The sequence below is a fragment of the Protomyctophum parallelum genome, assembly GCF_964188405.1.
Source record: "Protomyctophum parallelum genome assembly, chromosome: 10".
Lineage (NCBI taxonomy): Eukaryota > Metazoa > Chordata > Actinopteri > Myctophiformes > Myctophidae > Protomyctophum > Protomyctophum parallelum.
The window spans coordinates 23,310,829-23,330,919 of NC_139704.1; the positions used below are offsets into that span (position 1 = coordinate 23,310,829).

General features: G+C 43.9%; 1 protein-coding gene across 1 annotated transcript in view; it reads right to left on the bottom strand.

The window, feature by feature from the left end:
• The window catches only part of stox1 (storkhead box 1), a 34,807-nt gene extending 19,942 nt beyond the window's left edge, over positions 1–14,865 (bottom strand). Inside the window, exon 1 of the mRNA XM_083774803.1 lies at positions 14,175–14,865. Within this exon, the coding sequence (XP_083630929.1) occupies positions 14,175–14,580 (406 nt within the window). The 5' untranslated portion in view covers positions 14,581–14,865. The remainder of the gene's footprint in view (positions 1–14,174) is intronic.
• Positions 14,866–20,091: the final 5,226 nt, after the last annotated feature.

Genomic DNA, 20,091 nt, shown 5'->3' on the forward strand with positions numbered 1-20,091 from the left:
AGAGAGATGGGGGGGTGACATGCAGTAAAAGCCGTCAGGATCGGGAGTCGAACCCGCGGCACACTGCCAGACTGGATTGCCAGCCACAGTGAATAATGTGTTTTATATTAAATATGGAGATATGGGGTTTCCACCCGACCAGCAGCGACACATTCACTCATTCATTCACACCGAGTGAAACGGGAGAGAGGCTCTGTGCTGTGGTTTTAATGACGCCACACCTTCAGCCTTTCCCCTTTGTCTGCATCACACACACACACACCCCTGCGTCTTTGACTTGCATAGAGCACACACACACGTTATGTGAATTGCTGCCTGCAGTAAAACAGCTCAATTCTCCATATTCAGACCGCAGCCATCTTGCCAGCAAGGTGATACCTAGGTGACACTTCCCAAAGTCCTCTCTAATTATATTAAACAACGTCAAAATCACCAACATTGCAGCTGTAGGGAAAGCTTGAATTATCCTCTTTCAATCTGTAAAGTGTTTGTTTCATAGAAATTCACCGTAGACATTTTATGAGCTACTTCCTGTCAAGAAATTCCTTGCAGATGATTTTTTTGTAAGTGCTGGAGTTTGGAAGTGCTCGTTGACTATCACTCAACAGCCCATGAGTACCACCTGTTTTGAATGTGCATATAATGATATAATGCAGGAGGCAGCAGGAGGTTGCTTTACAGATATCGAGCGCTTCCATACTCTGATACTTCGAAAATAATCATCTGCAAGGAATGTCTTGACAGGAAGTAGTCTACGGTGGATTTTTATTAAACAAAAACTTTACAGATTGAAAGAGGATAATTCAAGCTTTCCCTACAGCTGCAATGTTGGTGATTTTGACGTTGTTTAATATAATTAGAGAGGACTTTTCTGTTTGGATGAATGTGCTCTCTATGGGAAGTGTCACCTAGGTATCACCTTGCTGGCCAAATGGCTGCGGTCTGAATATGGAGATTTGACCATGTTGTGATAGATGTGAGCAGATCCCTTCACGTAGTTCACAACTCACAGTCCTCCTGACCTGTAACGCCAGCCTCTCAAACTACTTTATGATGCATTATATTATCATTAAGCTACAGAGCCCCCCCCCCCCCCCCCCCCCCCCCATAAGAGAAAAAAAGCTTACTAAACTTATTTTTTAAATATAAAACTGAAGAACCTGCACTGCACACAATCTTCACTTAACATTCAATAGAGAACACTTTTAATGTAGGGGTTCTTCAGTGTTATATCTTAACCCATTCACCCTTTTGGTGAATGGTGAATTCTACAAGCTACTTGTAGATCTGTTTTTTTTTTTTATCGTGATAATGTGGCGCAAATCTTTGAATATGTTCTTTCAGAGCGAACGTTTTTAACTAAATGTTTTGCTTCTTGGAGCGTCCCTGGAACAACATATTTTCAGATTGGGGTCAGCGGCAAATCACATGTATATCTTTGGTGGTCCTTGACATGAAAATGTTTGAGAACGACTGACATAGAATCATAAGTTTTTCAGAAAGCTGTCAGGATTTAGAAGACATTTGTAGAATCGTCCTCAGGTCTAAATGGGTTAATGTCTGCTCTACCTGAGCAGATCACTAGGTGTGCAAGAGACTTTGGTTTACCTGCAACATTATATTTCTACTGATGCTCACAACGCATGAAGCTTGTAGCTGTGCAACTTCTACAAAAAGTATAAAATAGGGTAAAAGTTAAAAAAAGTTAAACTAGCATGTTGACGCTATAATAGCTAATTTTGCTGCGCTCAAGGACCCCCCCTAGTAAAACATGATAGTAGTAATGTGTGTGTGTGTGTGTGTGTGTGTGTGTGTGTGTGTGTGTGTGTGATCATGTATTTGTGGGTATGTAATGATGAACAAACACATCATTGGGTTTCACCTTAACGCGTGGCCTAAACATGGGCGGTGAACAGCCTTCAAAATGACTGCCAACTGGAATCACTTAAAAACACATTACTGTGCAATAAAGAAAATGAACAGATATAAAACAGCTTTATTGATTCTTAAACTGTAAAAAAATACCTTGTCTTCCGGGGGGCATTACATAAATATTTTTACTATCTCTTAACGCCTGTGTTTAAACATTATTACGCAGAGAGGTACAGTGTGTCGGAGGCAGAGATCAACAGTACAACAGTATACATGACACTATGTCCTCGTTGCGTCACGGCCTGCTTTGTTGGCAACGTGGTGAGATCAGCTAATCCCTGGAAGGAGGAACAGCCCACATTAACTCATGGAATGTTTTTCTTGTCACCACTGAGTTATGTACGTCGCAGCTAAATGTGGCCACATTAGTAGCGTATTAAATTTGACATTTAAACGCTTTACTAACTTTAAAAGAAGACAATGATTCACGACGAGGCCGAGTTCTTCTCGGGGGGACTTTAGAGAGAACGGTCGAAAGATGAGGAGCAGCAGGACGCTAATCCGACTTTCTGGGAGGAAAATCGATTTCCCGTAAGAAACTAATGTCATTAATGGGTGTCACACTGTGTGTGGACTCACAAACAGCACAGCACGCGGGGACACAGATGGGGGGGTGTTTGTGTCGTCTTGCGTCACCCTAGAAACCACTAGTGTTGTTGGAATTGCCTCACCCAGTGCAGTAAAACTGACTCCAACGAATATGAACTGAATATACAGAGAGTAACGAGGCTGGAAGTGTAGCCAGGGCGGCTTTCACTCCTTCCATTACTTATGCACTTTATTTGAAATGGCTCTTTGTGCACAAGCAGGCTGAAACCATGACAGTAGCCAAGCCACTATGCCCAAGTCACAAAAAAACTATCGTCTGACTATAGCATGCCATATAGGCACCGCATCAGCAATCACTTTAACTCATTTAAACCAATATGCATAGGCCATTTGAAATATTAGCCGATATATCTGATTATAGGTCTGACTCTGAGGACTAAATGGCGCCTTAAGTCGAAGAATACTTTATCATCAAGCTCACACACAGTAAGAGCTATTCATACAGAGTTCAACCCGAGTCAGTAGCTATTAAAATGTCCCTGTTATCAAGTAGGAAACAGCTGACCATGTGATGACAATGCAGAGAGGAAGACAAACCCATATTTTATATAAAGTGTTATCAAGCGTGCTCTGTGCAATATGATATTAAAAGTACATGTGGCCCTGGTGGTGCCAGCATCATTGTGTGTACCCAAAGACATGAAGTTAAAAACAAACACAGACTTTGTGCCAGTGGCTTTCAGCTTGCCAAAACATCCTACCACTCTAATTATCTGGGGTGCCATCACCACAATCACATCAGAGATGACAGGGTTTACATGGCAAATGTAAATAATTCTCTATATAAATCAACATAAATCTGTATAATCAATCAACCAATCAATCAGATATACATCCTATCCATCCCTTTGTGTCTACACTACAGGAGGAATGCTTTTGTGCCTGTGCTTATGTGTGGGTTCAAAAAGTCGTTGCTAAAGGCAAGCATTCTCTTGCACTGACCACCACCAAGAACTCAAGTGGTTTTACTTAAACTCATTTTTACAAAGTTTTCCTTTTCTGGGGATGTTTAGAGATTCCAGGTGTTAGACACACTCCACCCTCCAGTCACTTTCACACACACACACACACACACACACACACACACACACACACACACACACACACACACACACACACACACACACACACACACACACACACACACACACACACACACACACACACACACACACACACACACACACACACACACACACACACACACACACACACACACACACACACACACACACACACACACACACACAGAGAGAGCAGAGCGGTCTGAGCGGGTGCATGGTTTGCAGCAGTTCCACACCCCTTAATCAAGAATGATGGCAGTCATTGGGCCCAGATGAAACCCATTTCCTCCTGTTTAACACAGCCAGAGCTGCAGCAGGCAGATTCCTGGGTTTGTTATCCCAGCAGCGGACAGGCGCTCCCCTGCACGTCGTCTGCCCCATGAACCGTAGCCTTCTAAAAAAGGTCCTACAGCTGTATATGAACCGTAGCCTTCTGAAAAAGGTCCTACAGCTGCATCCGTGTTGAGTTGTTCCGTCAATTGAATACATTAACATAGGACCACAATGGAAACAAGCCCCCAGGACTTTTTTGTGCCATATCCTTTGCTGGCGTTTACTGTACCTCAGTGCCGTTTACGTTTCTGACTATTAAAAGTATTCAAGAAAACATGCGGAGCAGTCTCAGCTGTGTTAATTTTGGTCGACTAAAACCATGACGGGAAAATGTATAGCACAAGCCCCAGGGCGGTCCATTGACCTCAATAATTCATCAGTAAGATGATACACCGTACAATATTACAATACTTAACGTTAAAAGCTCTTGCAGTAGCAAGAAAAGGTATGTGTACAGAAAAGGGGTGGGGTGGGGTGGGGGGGTGCTCCTAAGGTGTTCTAGGCCCTAGGGGTGTTCCTAGAGAAGGATGCATCAGGCACTCAGAACTAGAGGCAAGTAAACTGACTCTATGGTAGCCAACCCAGGGCACAGCCAGGAGGGGAAAGAAGCGCACCACCACCTATATGTACGACAGCTTAGCTAACAAACACTGTAGCGCTCAAGAAGCTAATGTTAGATAGGAAAGTGTGGAGGGCATTGATACAGGAGTCCCGAGTTGGCGTTGGCTATAGACCTCCCTCTCGCAGTAAGCCTAGGGTGTTCTACTAAACCCAATTGTATTTTGAGGGGTTTTTGGTTTAACATTGAGTCCAGATCTTTAATGTTTTTTGGCAATCTCTGTTCACTGCATCAGGCAAGGTCTCTCTCACACAACACACGTATTGGCGAAAAGTGACAATTCCCTGAAACGGAAGTTCACGGAATGGACTGGAGTCTAGGGGCATGTGTCACTATTTTGAGTTACATGAACCACGTGACTGGCACTGATTTCTGCCCCCTCAATGGCGCAACTCTCCTTCAACGGCAAGCAATTGGTAAGCCATCGGTAAGCCATTCCACATTTTGGTGGTAGCATTAGCAGGACATCTCCTCCTCCTTTTTGTTTTGAATTCTGGGGGGAATGAGGCCAGACGAGCTCCTCACCATTCCCTCACCACACAGATCTGTGGTTATCGTACCGCTGCAGCGAGACAAGAGACAGCATGCACTGCTGCCGCGGGAAACTGAAGAGTAATATTATTAAAAAATGCCAGAATTAATGTAATATCGGATGACCTCTGTGTTGACCACAGGAGTCTAGAGGGCTAAATCCAATAAGGGAAGGTCCACACACACTGCACACGGCTTGAGTAAGCTGAGGAATACACACCCTAAAATCCTCAGCGCTCATAGAACTTCACTGAGGGCGCGGACGGGATCGGAACGGACCCTCGCACACCCTCTAGAGTTAAACGAACACAGAGGGGGGGGTGGGGGGGGGGATTTCTGTGTGCAGAGGAACCTCCTCATCTGTTATTGTTGGCAGCGAGCCATTGCTATGGGTGAGCTCAATGTGTGGGTCAATAAATGGGCCGGCCTGCCTGATTCGCATTGGGGGTTAGCTTCCTGGCCAATGGGAAGAGGATGTGGCTAACAAATGATGTGCTGAGAGGCACGCACTCGCTCGCTCGCTCACTCACTCACTCACTCACACTCACTCACACACACACACACACACACACACACACACACACACACACACACACACACACACACACACACACACACACACACACACACACACACACACACACACACACACACACACACACACACACACACACACACACACACACACACCTCAGACTCTCACACGCATACCGACACGGCGACGCTGCAAAAAGGTCATGTCTGATACCAGAGGGCAAGGTTTCTTTATTGTACCTGTGTCTATTAATATGCCGCCGTCTCTGTCGGGTGGAAACCTCATATGGGACTCCTTTTGATACAGAGACAGTCATGGCGGCAAGACTAACTAACTGTTCAGGAGAACAACTGATTTATTGTTTTTATCCAAAATGAGTTAATAGCTGCAGGCAGACTCTTCACATACTAGAGCATGTCTGAAATAAATGTCAGAGCTGAAATGTTGACATGTAAATATGAAATAAATGCTTGTGTAGCTAGGCGTAATCTTAAAGACCACAGAAGTGAACCTTTCAAGCCCGTTTTCTCAAATCGCTGTTTTCTGCAATAAGCCAATATCTCCAAAACTGGTGGTCAAACTGAACAACCAATGTCAATTTGAAGCTATGATTCCCTGCTTTCACTTCAGTTTCCCGCTGCAGCAGTGCATGCCGTCTCTTGTCTCGCTTAGCCTCGGTCACATATATCCAAAACGATTACTTTTCAGGATGCTTTTTTTTATTTTTATCACACCCGTGTGAAGTGAGGCGCGCTCTTATCATACATCATCTCATTCCAGCCAATCAAAATTGCGTCCTCACTTTTGTCTTCAATGTTTGTGTTTACACACTTTTGTCTTCCATGTTTGTGCTTACACAGACCCTCAAAGCTGGACATAGTCTGGGGTTACCGCCAACAACAAAACAATAGCTAAAGTAGCACATCTACAAGCTCAAGAAGCTTTGAGGTGAGCTTGAGGATCCAAAGTAAAAATATGGAGATAGGAGGTTTCTGCCGCCCGACAGCAATCTACTGCCGGAAAATAATGACCAGGATACAGCTTTCAAGACACACAACCCTGACCTCTGACCTCCTGGGACAATGACATACGGAGAACATGGAGCTTGGGAAATAAGACCGTACAACCTAGATTACCCTAAAAACCACAGCTTGTCACACAGCTGATTTACAGTGAGGCCCAAACAATAACACGCTTGAGCAATTTAATAATTCCACCATGCTACGTATAAATCATAAAAGCAAGCACAAAAGCATTTTATGTTACAGTAGAACAATAATTCACATGGTCTATTTATTTGGGCTAAATTACATTAAGGGGAAACTCTGGTCAAAGGAATTTTGTGATAAAGTCAAGGGCGATAGAAGCTGCACGCACGCACACACGCACACACACAGCGGTGGAGTGGAGTGACGGACAGGGTATGGTTTTCTCCCAAAACATTCCTGCGTTGTTTTTGTGAGAAACCAGAACTAGGAGGACCCGGGCCTCGTCTCCAGACAAGGCTCAGGGTACAACTTTGACCTCAACCAAAACCACAGCGCCGCTTCGGGTTCAAATGTGTAACACGTTAGCCGTCGTACCAGAAGTAGCGAAAGGCGTGGAGAGAAATGTGTTCTTTAGCAAAGTATGATTTAAGAGAAGCCGGGTCGGGAGACCGTCTCCATGTGGTAACAGAATATACTGCTTGGCAGCTCAGTTATGACACTGTGGGCACATATAAAAGTTATGGGGTTTTTACCCTCATCCTCAGAGGACGCACGCACACATGCACGCACGAACGCATGCATGCACGCACACACACAGCTGCTTCCGAGCGAGGAACACCTGGCTGGAGATCAGTACTCAACTCCAGTACTTGAGTACTCCTGGTCAAATATTAGTGAAAGTCTAAGTTGCTCAGTCACATTTGTCACAAATATAAATGAATACAAATGCATGCCAGCACGGATATACCAATGAATGCATTACTGCATTCAGATTTAGACAAGAAAGGAAAAAAAGACCTCAAGGGGGCTAGTTAGCAAAGAGGTTATGACCTTTGACCTTTGCTGCTTAGTCAGCACAGGGTGGGCCGTTGACCCCCGTGCAGTAACGTAACGGCCAGCGTGTGTGTTTGTGTGTGTGTGTGTGTGTGTGTGTGTGTGTGTGGGGGGGGGGGGTGTCACGGGTAATAAGCCCACATCTGGGAGACTTATGACCATTAGCGCTGAGCTCGGAGACTCTGACAAAACACCCATCGTGAAATGAGAGCCCTTGTGTAAAATAAATAATACGACACTTTCAAGTGAAAAGTGAAGGGCAAAAAAAACTGCATGTGCACAGGAAATGATCTCAAGGGTAAATGAAGCATTCGGGGAATGCTCCACCGCGGCCTTTACGATGAGTTAAATAAAACATACCATTTCAAAAAGGAAACTTGGCCTAGAATGTACAGAGCGGTCGCTGGTACGTTAGCTTGACCATAGAGTACACAGCAGGAGGCATACATCTTTTTTTAAAGAAAACAAAAAAATGGAAAATGAAAATCTGGGGGAGCTCTTCTTCGTTCACATTCAAGGTCAACGCCTCAGACGCCCCTTGAAGACAAACAAGAGGGAGATGTGAGGACGACGCAGGATACGATACAGGACACCTCATTGGCTGTCTTCACTATAAATGTTTTATATTTGGGTGATCCGAGCTCGGCTTGCTATAGCAGAAAGAAACGCCGCTATAGGTGGTGAATAATGCAGGAGCAGCTAACTAACGTGCTCCATGACCATGAGAGAGAGAGAGACACCTCTGGTTTCAACAGAAGAGCGGGACAACAACATGAGTGCTCATTTTCCCACATTACCATTTAGGCCTGACGACGATTCTACAAATGTCTTCAAAATCATGAAACATTTCTGAAAAACCTATGTTTCTATATCAGTCGTTCTCAAACATGTTCATGTCAAGGACCCCTAAAAATATATGTAATTGGCCGCCAACCCCCATCTAAAAATATGTTGTTCCAGGGACTAAATGTAGCCAAAACACTAGAGCCGATCGACAACAACGGGAGGTAAGAATCTACCGCGACTAGCGACTGGACCGCGGAGGGCCGTCTAACACGTTTCTTAGAATTGGACGGGATGATTTAGATCGCGAGTTATTAAGGTTTTAAGATTTTCGTTCTCGTAGGCTAAACAGGGGGGGAACATTTTCCCGATGAAGTCTCACTGTTGCGCAACATCGAGTATTGCGCAACAGGCGCTCCTAAGCTGTGGAGCGATGCGATCAGTTTTCATATCAATAAACTTCGTCTTTTGGATAAAACTTCGTCCTGGGCGCTGGGTGTTACTAATAGAAAGGATGGTGAACTTCATCATTTTATGTTTTAGCGGTGGATATTAAAAAAAGAAATGGTGGATCTACAAGCTCACAGTACGTAATCTGCGTATTAATGGGTGAAGTTGTTCCCGAGGACTGTGGGAGAAGAGGAGAAGTCAGAGATGTTCCAGTGAGTGACTTGGAGCCCAGAGGTCAAGCCCAGTACCAGCGGGGCCCATTCCCATAAGGATAACAACGGAGCCTGTTCATGCTAACTCCTCGCCCTGCTCTGTTTACCTCTCTCTAACCTCACCACAATCCCCGCCCGGCCTTCCTCCATCAGCCCCCACTAACCTCCTCCTCCTAGGTATATTCCGTCTCTAAATGGGGCCCGACGGTGGCCCACTGGCCCAGTCCGTCTCCTCTCACCCCATTAGCGCTGATAACCAGGGCAGCAGAATGACGCAACGTCACCTCCTCTCCGCTTTCACCGTCTCTCTTTGTCTTTGCTAATAACAAACATAGTTGAGTCCCTGAACCCACACCTGCTGGAGTTTATCAAGGCATGTTTTGTAGTGTGCAGATGTGCTATTTACGAAAACATTTTCGTTTAGTAGGAAAAAAACATACACACAAAACCATTTGAAGATTTTGAACCCAACTCTGGGCATGTCCAAAATAAACTCTGTCTGTGATAAATGGTAAATCATCTGTTTTCCACAAAGAGATTTGCTCACGCATTTGGTCCATATGAAAGTGCTTTCAGTTGTTACACTGGAAATGTCACCTTCCAAATCGTTTTCCAAGTTTGAGGCCTGAAACGCCCTCGCTTTAAATTCACAATGTGCCGACAAATTTATATGGGGACAAAGTCAAGGCCTTTTTGTCCCCGTGTGAGATCCAGTGGTGGGAGGAAGTGTCCTCTATAGGCCTCGACTGGCCATGAAATGGGGGGACATTAAAAGTGACGGCCTGGGCAGTACAGGCCTGTTGAGCAGTGATTCACTGCTGACTGAGAGGGCCGTAAACCATGCCGACAACCTGCCGGGGGACTCCTCTCCATACAAATGGCTGGGTGGTGTGAGGGGACGGCCAGTTTGTTAGTGATGATGAGACAAGGTGACTTGTGTCTCCACAGTCACAGACGCGTTTCACCTTGCACGATTCTGGTGTGCACGCATCCGTCAGTGTGAAGCTGACGCTGTTCCCTTCCTCACAAGCGGAATGAACATAATAGCGTTGCTGTCAGAGACGTCTTTTCTTTTCTCCGCATTATTAACTTTTTGTGGGTTTATTTTGTAAATTCATGCCCTGCTTGTACTTCATATCATAGTCACACAAAAAAAACAGTAGCAGATCTACAAGCTCAAAACGCGAGACGAAGTTAAAAAACGGTATACTGTATTTCTTATGGAGGTGTTGGACACGTGTGATGTGTGCCTTGTCTTCCCAGATAAGAAAGAAATGGTTCTAAACTCCAAAAACACATCCAATGATGTATGGTACCACTCACCCACTTAGAATAGGACAGGTACACATACACTGCCTCAATTTCACCAATTGAACTTGGCCAGATTGAACTTGGTCAGACAAGAATGCAAACGTTTCGGCCTAGTCCGACTCCCACCATCAGAGGCTAGCACCATATACAGTGTACTGCATTGACCGGAGGCCCTCAGGGGTCTATCTTTGCCACATCTCATTTTTTCTTCTACGGCAAAACTCTTTGCCTTGTTCGTCCCAGGATAGGCGACGTCCAGTAGGGTTCATGTGGTTAAATTAATTTGATACTGAGGATTTTACTGTGTACAGTGTAGGGTTGCATGCAGTCAGGCCGGGCGATTAATATGACTTCAAGAATTCATTATCAGAATTATTTCAAACGTTTGCCTCGATTATGATAAATGAACTATAAAATTAGCGATCCACAAGCTCACGGCCGACTCGCTGTGACACAGACAGGGAGGCGCATAAATGTGACTCACACTGTGAGCTTGTAGATGGGCTACTTTCGCTACTTTTGTACACCACCATTCTGTAACACAGACTGTTGCTTACTGTGTCGCTCTGGATTAAGAGAGCTAAATGCCTAAATTGTAAATTGTTAAATGGTTAATTAGAATAGTAAAATCCTCTCTAAATCCAACCCTAACGTCCCCGTCGTGAGAGGTGGAAAACGTGTAAAGCTGGCCAATAGGGAAACGATAAAAGTCATGGGCCAATCACCCGTGGCGTTAAGTGGATCAAACGATTACAGAAACATTGATGATTGATGCATTTAGTCCGTTATAAATTAAGTGGGTTATCAGTTCCAAATATCGGTTTTTCGAAATATTTTCTGTTAATTGTCCAGCCCGGGGCTTGTTGTTGTAGTAACACAGAGGGACAACGTGTCAGACAGTCACCACCACCCCCTCCTCCTCTGCACCCCCCACCCCTCCCCTCCCCTCCCTGTGTGGTCTCTCCTCCTCACCCTAAACATTCCTTCAATCTGGGGGGGGGGGGGGGGGGGGGGGGGGGGGGTCTCTCCTAGCACCGAGAGACCACGGCAATGCCAAACAATAGTCAGACAGACACGTAAAACCAAAAGACACAAAGAAGAGGTTGGACGCAACCAACACGTGTGTCTCTATGACTGTCAATATTAATGATAATAAAAATATAACAATCTGTCACAACAACTTTACAGCCTCAGCAATGGTTTAGCCATCTCAACATCTGGTTTTGCGGTGCATGCTATGTGTGTGTGTGTGTGTGCACACGCATGCATACGAACTGTACAATGTATACCCACAAATACATTGTGAGGAGGATAAAACTGGCATTCTGAATTGTTGATGTCCTCACAAGTATAGTAACGTCTGTGTGTGTGTGTGTGTGTGTGTGTGTGTCTGTGCGCGCGCAAGAGCATTATTAATGCAGCAATCCGTGCACATCACGGTATAGCGCTGTTACATCATATGATTTCAGAATTTCATCATATACTTGCAACTGGAAGGAAACTGGCTGTTTCCGGTGGAAAAGGTGTTATTTCCAATGTTACACACACACACACACACACACACACACACACACACAGTCACACACAGTCACACAAACACACACACACACACACACACACACACACACCTTTAAGTTGTTCTGTTTATTCCGCAGAAGAACAAAACACCTGTGAGTAAATGGCCGGTCGTACCAGGATGTCATCAATACTGTCATCATCATCATGATGGGCTCTGAAATGCAGGCTGTTATTTACTAGCAGCAAGCAGGTCGTTGTCACACATTTACAGTCCATGAGATCATGATGCTACAGGAAGGTATGGAAAAGGTTTGAGATCATGATGCTACAGGAAGGTATGGAAAAGGTTTGAGATCATGATGCTACAGGAAGGTATGGAAAAGGTTTCCAATGACCGTTTCTAAGCTGCATCCAAATACAAACACCTTGAGGGGGGGGGGGGGGCTTTGGCAATGTAAACATGTTTCTCATGCCAATAAAGCCAATTAAATTGAACTGACAGACAGACAGACAGACAGACAGACAGACAGACAGACAGACAGACAGACAGACACGCACACGTTACAAAGCAGAAGTTTGTAAACAAGCTTTAACAGACAGGATCACGTGTGAACGCATTAAGACCGGACACATCCATTCCATTCCAGACAACTCTGTGCTTTGACTGAGCGGCTGCGCTGGGCTCAGGGCTGCTCTCTCTCTCTCTCTCTCCACTCTAAAAGGACCAGTCAACACTCAACATTTCATGACATGGACAGATGGCTTTATGGCTCAACTAATTTCTAGGTACATGTGTAATGGAATGCCTGTGCACTGCTCATTAGGGCCAAGCTGCAATAAAACGTAGGAGGGAGCTGGGCAGTCAAGAAGAGGACTTAAATGAGTGTGTGCGGGTGTGTGTGTGTTCGCGTGCGTACGTGCGTGTGTGTGTGTGTGTGTGAGAGAGAGATCAGGGGAGTTTTCTCAGAGAGACAAAAGATGTTTTTTGTCTCTTTTGTGGCGCTTCACCCACTTTTGGACAAAGAATAAACAGACAAGAAGACAAGCTTGACATAGAGGCCAATGGTGGACTCAAACTCTAAACAGCCTAGTCGGAACATCATGATACTATTACTAACAAGTAACAACCAATGATAAAACATGGAATCATAACCTAAGAAGCACCCCAGAGGATGGTTTAAATCCTGTCAACGTCCTCCAATGTCCTCCTGTCAACTAGTGTCTTTGATGTTTCTTTTCCTTCTCATTCGAGGGTTTATTGGTCTACTACACTTTCTCAGAGGAACACAGTAAACCCAAGCTGTCCCCGTTCTCCTTCTACAGGAACATGTGGTATAATAAACAGTGTGTGTGTGTAAATAAATATTAGATAGATAGATAGATAGATAGATAGATAGATAGATAGATAGATAGATAGATAGATAGATAGATAGATAGATAGATAGATAGATAGATAGATAGATAGATAGATAGATAGATACAATGTGTGTAGCCTACAGAGTGTCTGTCTGTCTGTCTCTCTCTCTCAACATGATTGTCATTAATTGCAGTGGCGGAAAGTAACTAAGTACATTTACTTAAGTATATGAGTATTTCCAATTTCCAGTATTTTTACTACACTACACTTTAGATTTTGATTATTATTATTATTACAAAACATACAGTAACCACTTCAGAGCTCATATACATTTTGGCCATTTGAAAATAACAGCTTCATGTGAACTTGTAAACATTGCAAACAACTAGACATTGTAAAACTTCAAATGGTAAATTCTGCTTACTTTAATTTTTACTTTTGGTACATTTTGATGCCAATACTTTTGTACTTTTAAGTGCATTTTGCATTCCGGACATTTACTTATAACGAAGTATTTATATTTGACAGTACTTTTACTTTTAAAAATGTGAGTAGCTACTTTTTCCACCCCTGTTTAAGTGTCATTCTGAATTAATTATGGCAAGCCTAAAACGGCTTGATTTAATAGCTAGACTGGATATCCATAATCCATATCCACCACAACTGTCATTTAAGGTATCCTTACAGACCACAATATTCTTCCTAGTAGGCCTATCCAACATTACCACCTACCCTACCCACTGCCTTGATGACATATCCCTGGTTTCTGTGTACAATACAACATGATACAATGATTGTCATTTCAGAGCACTGTCTGAAACCAGAGCCAGAGCCATAGAACAGATGGCTGTGAGATATGGCATGAACGATGAACCTACCCACTGCCTTGATGACATATCCCCGGGGCGAGCGGAGCGCCCGGCGCATCCACGCCTCTCTGAGCACCTCCAGGTGGTTGGCGTTGCCCTGCACGAACAGCACCAGGTTGTCCAGCATCCAGCCCTGGAAGGACACCTCGGCCACGGCTCTCACCAGCCGCTTGTTCCAGAAGCTGCGCAGGTTCTGCGCCCTGAAGTCCAAGAAGATGTCGTGTCCGCTGCTGCTGCTGCCACTGCCGCCGCTCGCCGCCGTCGCGTCCGCCGTGTTGTTGGCGTGGTGGTGGTTGTTGTTGTGGCTGAACGTTGGACCTCCACCACCACCGGGGCTCTCCTCCTCCTCGTCTCGGCTGAAGACCAGCGCTAGAGACGCGGCGGAGAGCTGAACGAGCCGCTGCTGTTGAGACATGCCTACGGTGCTGCCTGCTGCTGCACTGCTGGCTGCAATCTCCGTTTTTTTACGACTTCAATAAAAACCTGTCATGCTACTATAGTAGCAGACAGTGCCAGTGCCCGCACAATATACATTAAAAAAAATAAAAACAAATGGAAACACGTTGAAGGTGTTTAAAATTAGCTCTTCTTTTTTAAACTCCAGGAGAAAGGGTGATAGATAAGATAGGTATTCGCTCGCCGCTGCTGCTGCTTGTTGCTGCCGCACATTCCAGCAGCGTGTGAATGATAGTGAAGCAGGAGCACACAGTCTCTCTCTCTGCTTCCAAGGTAACAGTGAGTGACGACGGTGGTGTTACACAGACATGGGGGGACCTGTTGAATCTGGTAACGCCAGGGGTCGCCGTTTAGCGATACATCTAAAAGGTTCTGTTACCATTGATTGATTGACATTTTTTTATTTTTATTTCACACTTTCACAGTCAGTATGTAGAATGGGTACATTTCAAACGAAACTTAGGTCAATACAAAAAGTGCTACTTTGAGGACGAAACCATGAAAAGCACTAAGACTCGTTTACATCAGGGTCATCCATTTTCAATTTAAAGACGTACAAATATAGACTTCTAACAGGTAATCATCATATAAAGAAAGTTAAAAAAGGGAAAAACATGTACAGTATCAGTATGGGAAAGAAAAGAGGTGTGTGTGCCCGTGTGGGGGGGGGGGGGACGGACGGACTCTGACCCCTTTTTTTTTACAGGGGCCAGTTCATAAGTGCTCTTGGCAGCGGTTTTGAAGGAGCTAAATTAATTTAATCCCTTGTTTGAGCCGAATCTGGGTTGCACGTGGTTTGTTGTACTCCCTCTGGTGTTGAGTCTGGACTTCGTTGACATTAAGGAACACATTATTCTTTAAAACTGAAGACCTACCTATTTTCACAAGCTTTCAGTTAGATTTGGACTTTGTACGTCTTTATTTAAAATAGACAAATAAATAACTCATTTATTTAACCTTTGTATTTTCTTAACCTTATTTCTATTGTATTTTTATTTCATTGAAGCACATTGCGTCAGATTAACATATGGAATGAATTCTGTACTGGCCATATTATATGGAGCGTGTCTTGAGTGTACAGGGTTTGATGAGGTCAGATCAACATATGAAATGTCAGAACAGGTCCATATATGGAGATCAAAGGGTGGCAGCGGGGTTACAACAGGGTTTGATGAGGGCCCAGGTAGGGCTGGGCCTTAATTCTCGGGCCTGTTGAGAACTCTAGTTTTCGCCGGCTGCCGGGTGCGGCTGCACTAATAACTTTGGGGCAGGTTCTTACATATATCCAATCCATATATGGAGATCTAAGGGTTTGTGTTTTGAGGTCAGATGTAGAGTTGCTGGCCAATATTGATGACATATATGGGCTTAATTGCGACAGCAAGTCGCATTTATTATGACATCAGGGATCTACATCACTGATGATGTCACATGACCTGGGCACCATATATGGGCCTAATGGGGGCTTTCCCCATGTATGGGGATTTGGAGTGATACACTGACTGTTTGACTGACGGACAAAAACATACGATTTCATAGTAAATGCAACCTGCCGTCGCAAAAACAACAGACAAACAAACTCTGCCATTGTGCCACATATCAAGTGACCTGTGACCCACCATCGCCATCCTCACGCCACTTTACAAAAATGCAAAACAGCAGATCCTGGTGTCACATAATTAAATATGGTACCGGATTCCATGTAACAGCAGAAAAGAGGTGGGCTCAGCAGGCAGCTGTGACAGACCAGGACACTTCTTCACAGGTGTGTGTGTGTGTGTGTGTGTGTGTGTGTGTGTGTGTGTGTGTGTGTGTGTGTGTGTGTGTGTGTGTGTGTGTGTGTGTGTGTGTGTGTGTGTGTGTGTGTGTGTGTGTGTGTGTGTGTGTGTGTGTGTGTGTGTGTGTGTGTGTGTGTGTTGATTGGCATTCGTTTGGCTCCCAAGCAGGTGCTTTTATTATTTATTTAATAAACAGAATATTAATGAGGGATAGTTCAGGTATCAACAAGCATTGTGTTGATTTTGAATGTTAGATGTTGTTAACTTATTTACATATCATTTTTGAGTCTGAGATGAGTTGACATCTCAGACTAACTAACTGAACTAACTGTCAGAGGGGAACAGACAGACTATACCCATCTCATCAAAGAAAGACACATTCATTTGATCTCATGACATAAAGACAGTCAAAATATATACTGTATGTATAGCTACTAACAAGGTAGTGTGTGTGCCACAAGCACATGCAGTCTGCTCAGCCCTCACAAGCAATATAGCAAAGGTCTGGATTCAGACCAGAATCATGAATGCCTCGTAAAAGCTGGTTTCTGTTTAAAGGGGGGGGGGGGGGGGGGGTATAAATGGCCCTCCGTCCGAAAAAGAGCCCTTTTGAAGGAGGTTCCAACAAAGCTTGAAAACAGACTTTGTTGAATTGTACTGACCCATAATAATAAGAACCAATTATTTCCGTGCCTAGCCATTCTTCATGGTTATTTGCTTCCCATATAGCTCAACTATTTGGCATAAAGGATGCCGCTGAACCCCTTTCTTTTTCTCTAATGAGAATTAATGTGTTTCGCTGCTTGGATTAATGTTAACATGAGACAAAACTTGAAAGATTCCATGTGAGGGAGCATGTGACATGCTAAAAGAAAATGTTGGTTTAATAACTGTTTTGGGAAGTCTTGCCACAGAGAACATATTGCTGCTCAAATGAAAACCATTCCCGCCCCTATCAAAGCAAAGCTCCCTATTAGGCTACACACAGTAAAAAACCTGAGTGTTGATTTGACTCTAAGGGCTATATCTTACCCTTAGCCCTTATCCCTAAACAAATTCGCCATTTTTTAAACTATTTAAAAAAAACCTTTAAAATAGTTCAAATAGCCGATCTACAAGCTCACAATGTCTCGATGTAGATCGGCTAGTTGAACTATTTTAAAATGTTTTTCGAAACAGTAAAAAATATATATGTTTAGGGATAAGGGTGGCGCAAGATGGAGACCTTAGGGCTTAGCTTGTACAAATGGACCCAAAGAAGGGGTGTGCTGTATGTTGTTACCCAGGGTTTAACTGAGACAGACAGACACGTCATATATCACACAGTCAAAATGACCTGTGTCTTTGGTTTCAGGAGCACTCAGCCAGGCCCTTGAGAGGGGGGCCCACCCTGGGGCCCCAGCGCGCCTCGCTGTGGTATTAGGCCCCTGGTGCGGGAACAGGATATTGCGCTTCCTCTGTACATGAAAAGAATACATCACCTTGGTCTCAACACAGGATGAATTATGCACAGACATGCGCGGGGAAGCAGGGCCCAGTAGTATGAAAATTATAAGGGGGGAAGTCGATGACGTTAAGATGAGGATTGGTAAGACATTTAACTATTATGTCTACGCTATGCTCCTAAATATGTCTTTTAAGAACATATTGAGCTTATTAAAGATTTTCTGTGGGAATGGGGAAATGGCTAGAAGTCTGTTTTGAAAAATGTCAGACCCTGAAAGAAATTAGGGGCCTAGGACTCAATAAAATGGCATTTTTGGTGAAACGAGTACCACTTGAAATGAACACGACAGCACCATTTAACCACTTATACCATATATACTTGATTTTGTTGACCCCAGGGGTCTGAACATGGCCCCCTCTTTTTTCCCAATACACTAAATCTCAAAACAGCTGATCCACGGGGCATATACTTTTGTTTTATTAAGCAACCATTTAAACCATGTTTCTGATTTGTTTCATTGTGCATCTTAAATTTGTGTATCTTTGTGACATATTGGCTATTATGTTTTTCTAACAATGTGAGCTGTACATATACAACCACATATACAACCACATATACAACCACACCGCCGCCCCCCCCCCCCCCCCCCCCCCCCCCCCCCCCCCCCCACATGGGGGGGGGGGAGTTGATGTCTAAGTATCCTCGGAAACCCAGACGTTGTCCTTGAGCAAGACTCTGAACCCATAATTGCTTCTGATGTGCTGGTTGGTGCCTTGCATGGTTTCCGCTGCCATCGGTGTATGAATGGGTGAATGTAATGCACAATCTATGTGAAGCACCTTGGATAAAGGCGCTATATAAATCCACCATTTATTTATGTTAAATGATTCAAGCGTACATATGCTTTATCATTATTCTCAAGATTATGAAGTATTAATTTATGTATGCAGCATTTATATAAAACAAAATAAACAATCTATTGTGTGCTGTGTTTGATGTATTATGTTGTTATAAAAATATACATGCTAAAAAATTATTAAAAAGAGTTGAGTAGAGCGGTAATTGTGTTTCAAGGCAGGGCGAGGAGTGGCAACAGATTCTGTGCGGTGCTAAAAATTTAAGGCCTCTATAAAACACGGGTAATTCAGAACACATCTCACTTGTGCTCAAACGCTGAAATCTAATTACAAACAAAAGTTTTCTTAATTACTTTTTGGCTTCTTTCTTCTTCATGCTTGCACATTCCTTTCAGTAAAACAAACCCACACTTATTTGTGAGACACCTCTACTGTAACAAACCCCAAGACCTGAGCATTACAAAAAATAAAAGAAAAGGTGATTGTGATGGTGTTGTTTTGTGCATTTCTGCTATACTGTATCCTCCCCTCATTGTTACATGAAGTTAACTTCCTGTAAGAGATAAAGGCTACTTGGCAGACACTCTGTAGATTGCAGAGCACAATAGGACTCATTTTATGTACGGGTGGAACTGATTATAATGAAGCAAAGTTCACCAAGTTACCGTAATTATATGAAATAGTGCACTGTCGCCCCACAAGGTTTGGTACATCATCATCGTTCTCGCTCATTCTTCTCGCTCTTTCTACATATGTGTGTGTGTGTGTGTGTGTGTGTGTGTGTGTGTGTGTGTGTGTGTGTGTGTGTGTGTGTGTGTGTGTGTGTGTGTGTGCGCGCACACACGCACGCACGTGTGAGTGAGTGTGCGCGTCTGTGTGCACGCGTAGCCTACATTGTATGTGTGCGTGCATCTTCACGTGCCAAGAAAATCTGCACTGAAGCAATTTCAAGATAGTATCTGCTGTCTCTCAAGCACAACTATCCATGATTTGTATCATGCGGTGGATTTTACACAAGATAATGTCAGTGAACCACAACACTGCCCCAGACGTCTGAATCTATACATACTGTACAGTGCATGTACCGTTACATCTGTTACTGCTACAAAATCTTGGCTCTTGGGACAAATTCTGACTAGAACCCCCAGAGGGTTTCCCCTCTACACAGTACCTACCCTGCCAAGAGAAAATATTACCCAAATCATCCCCAAACCATAATCTCAGTACATGCACGTACGCATGCACGCGTACACACATGTAGGCCTACAGTACTTGAGTAAATGTACTTATTTACTGTGGTGTTATGACAGTTACTTTACGGCAGTAGAACAAAAGAACATTTTACACATGCATTAATATATCAACACAACTTCAGAATGCATTGTTTG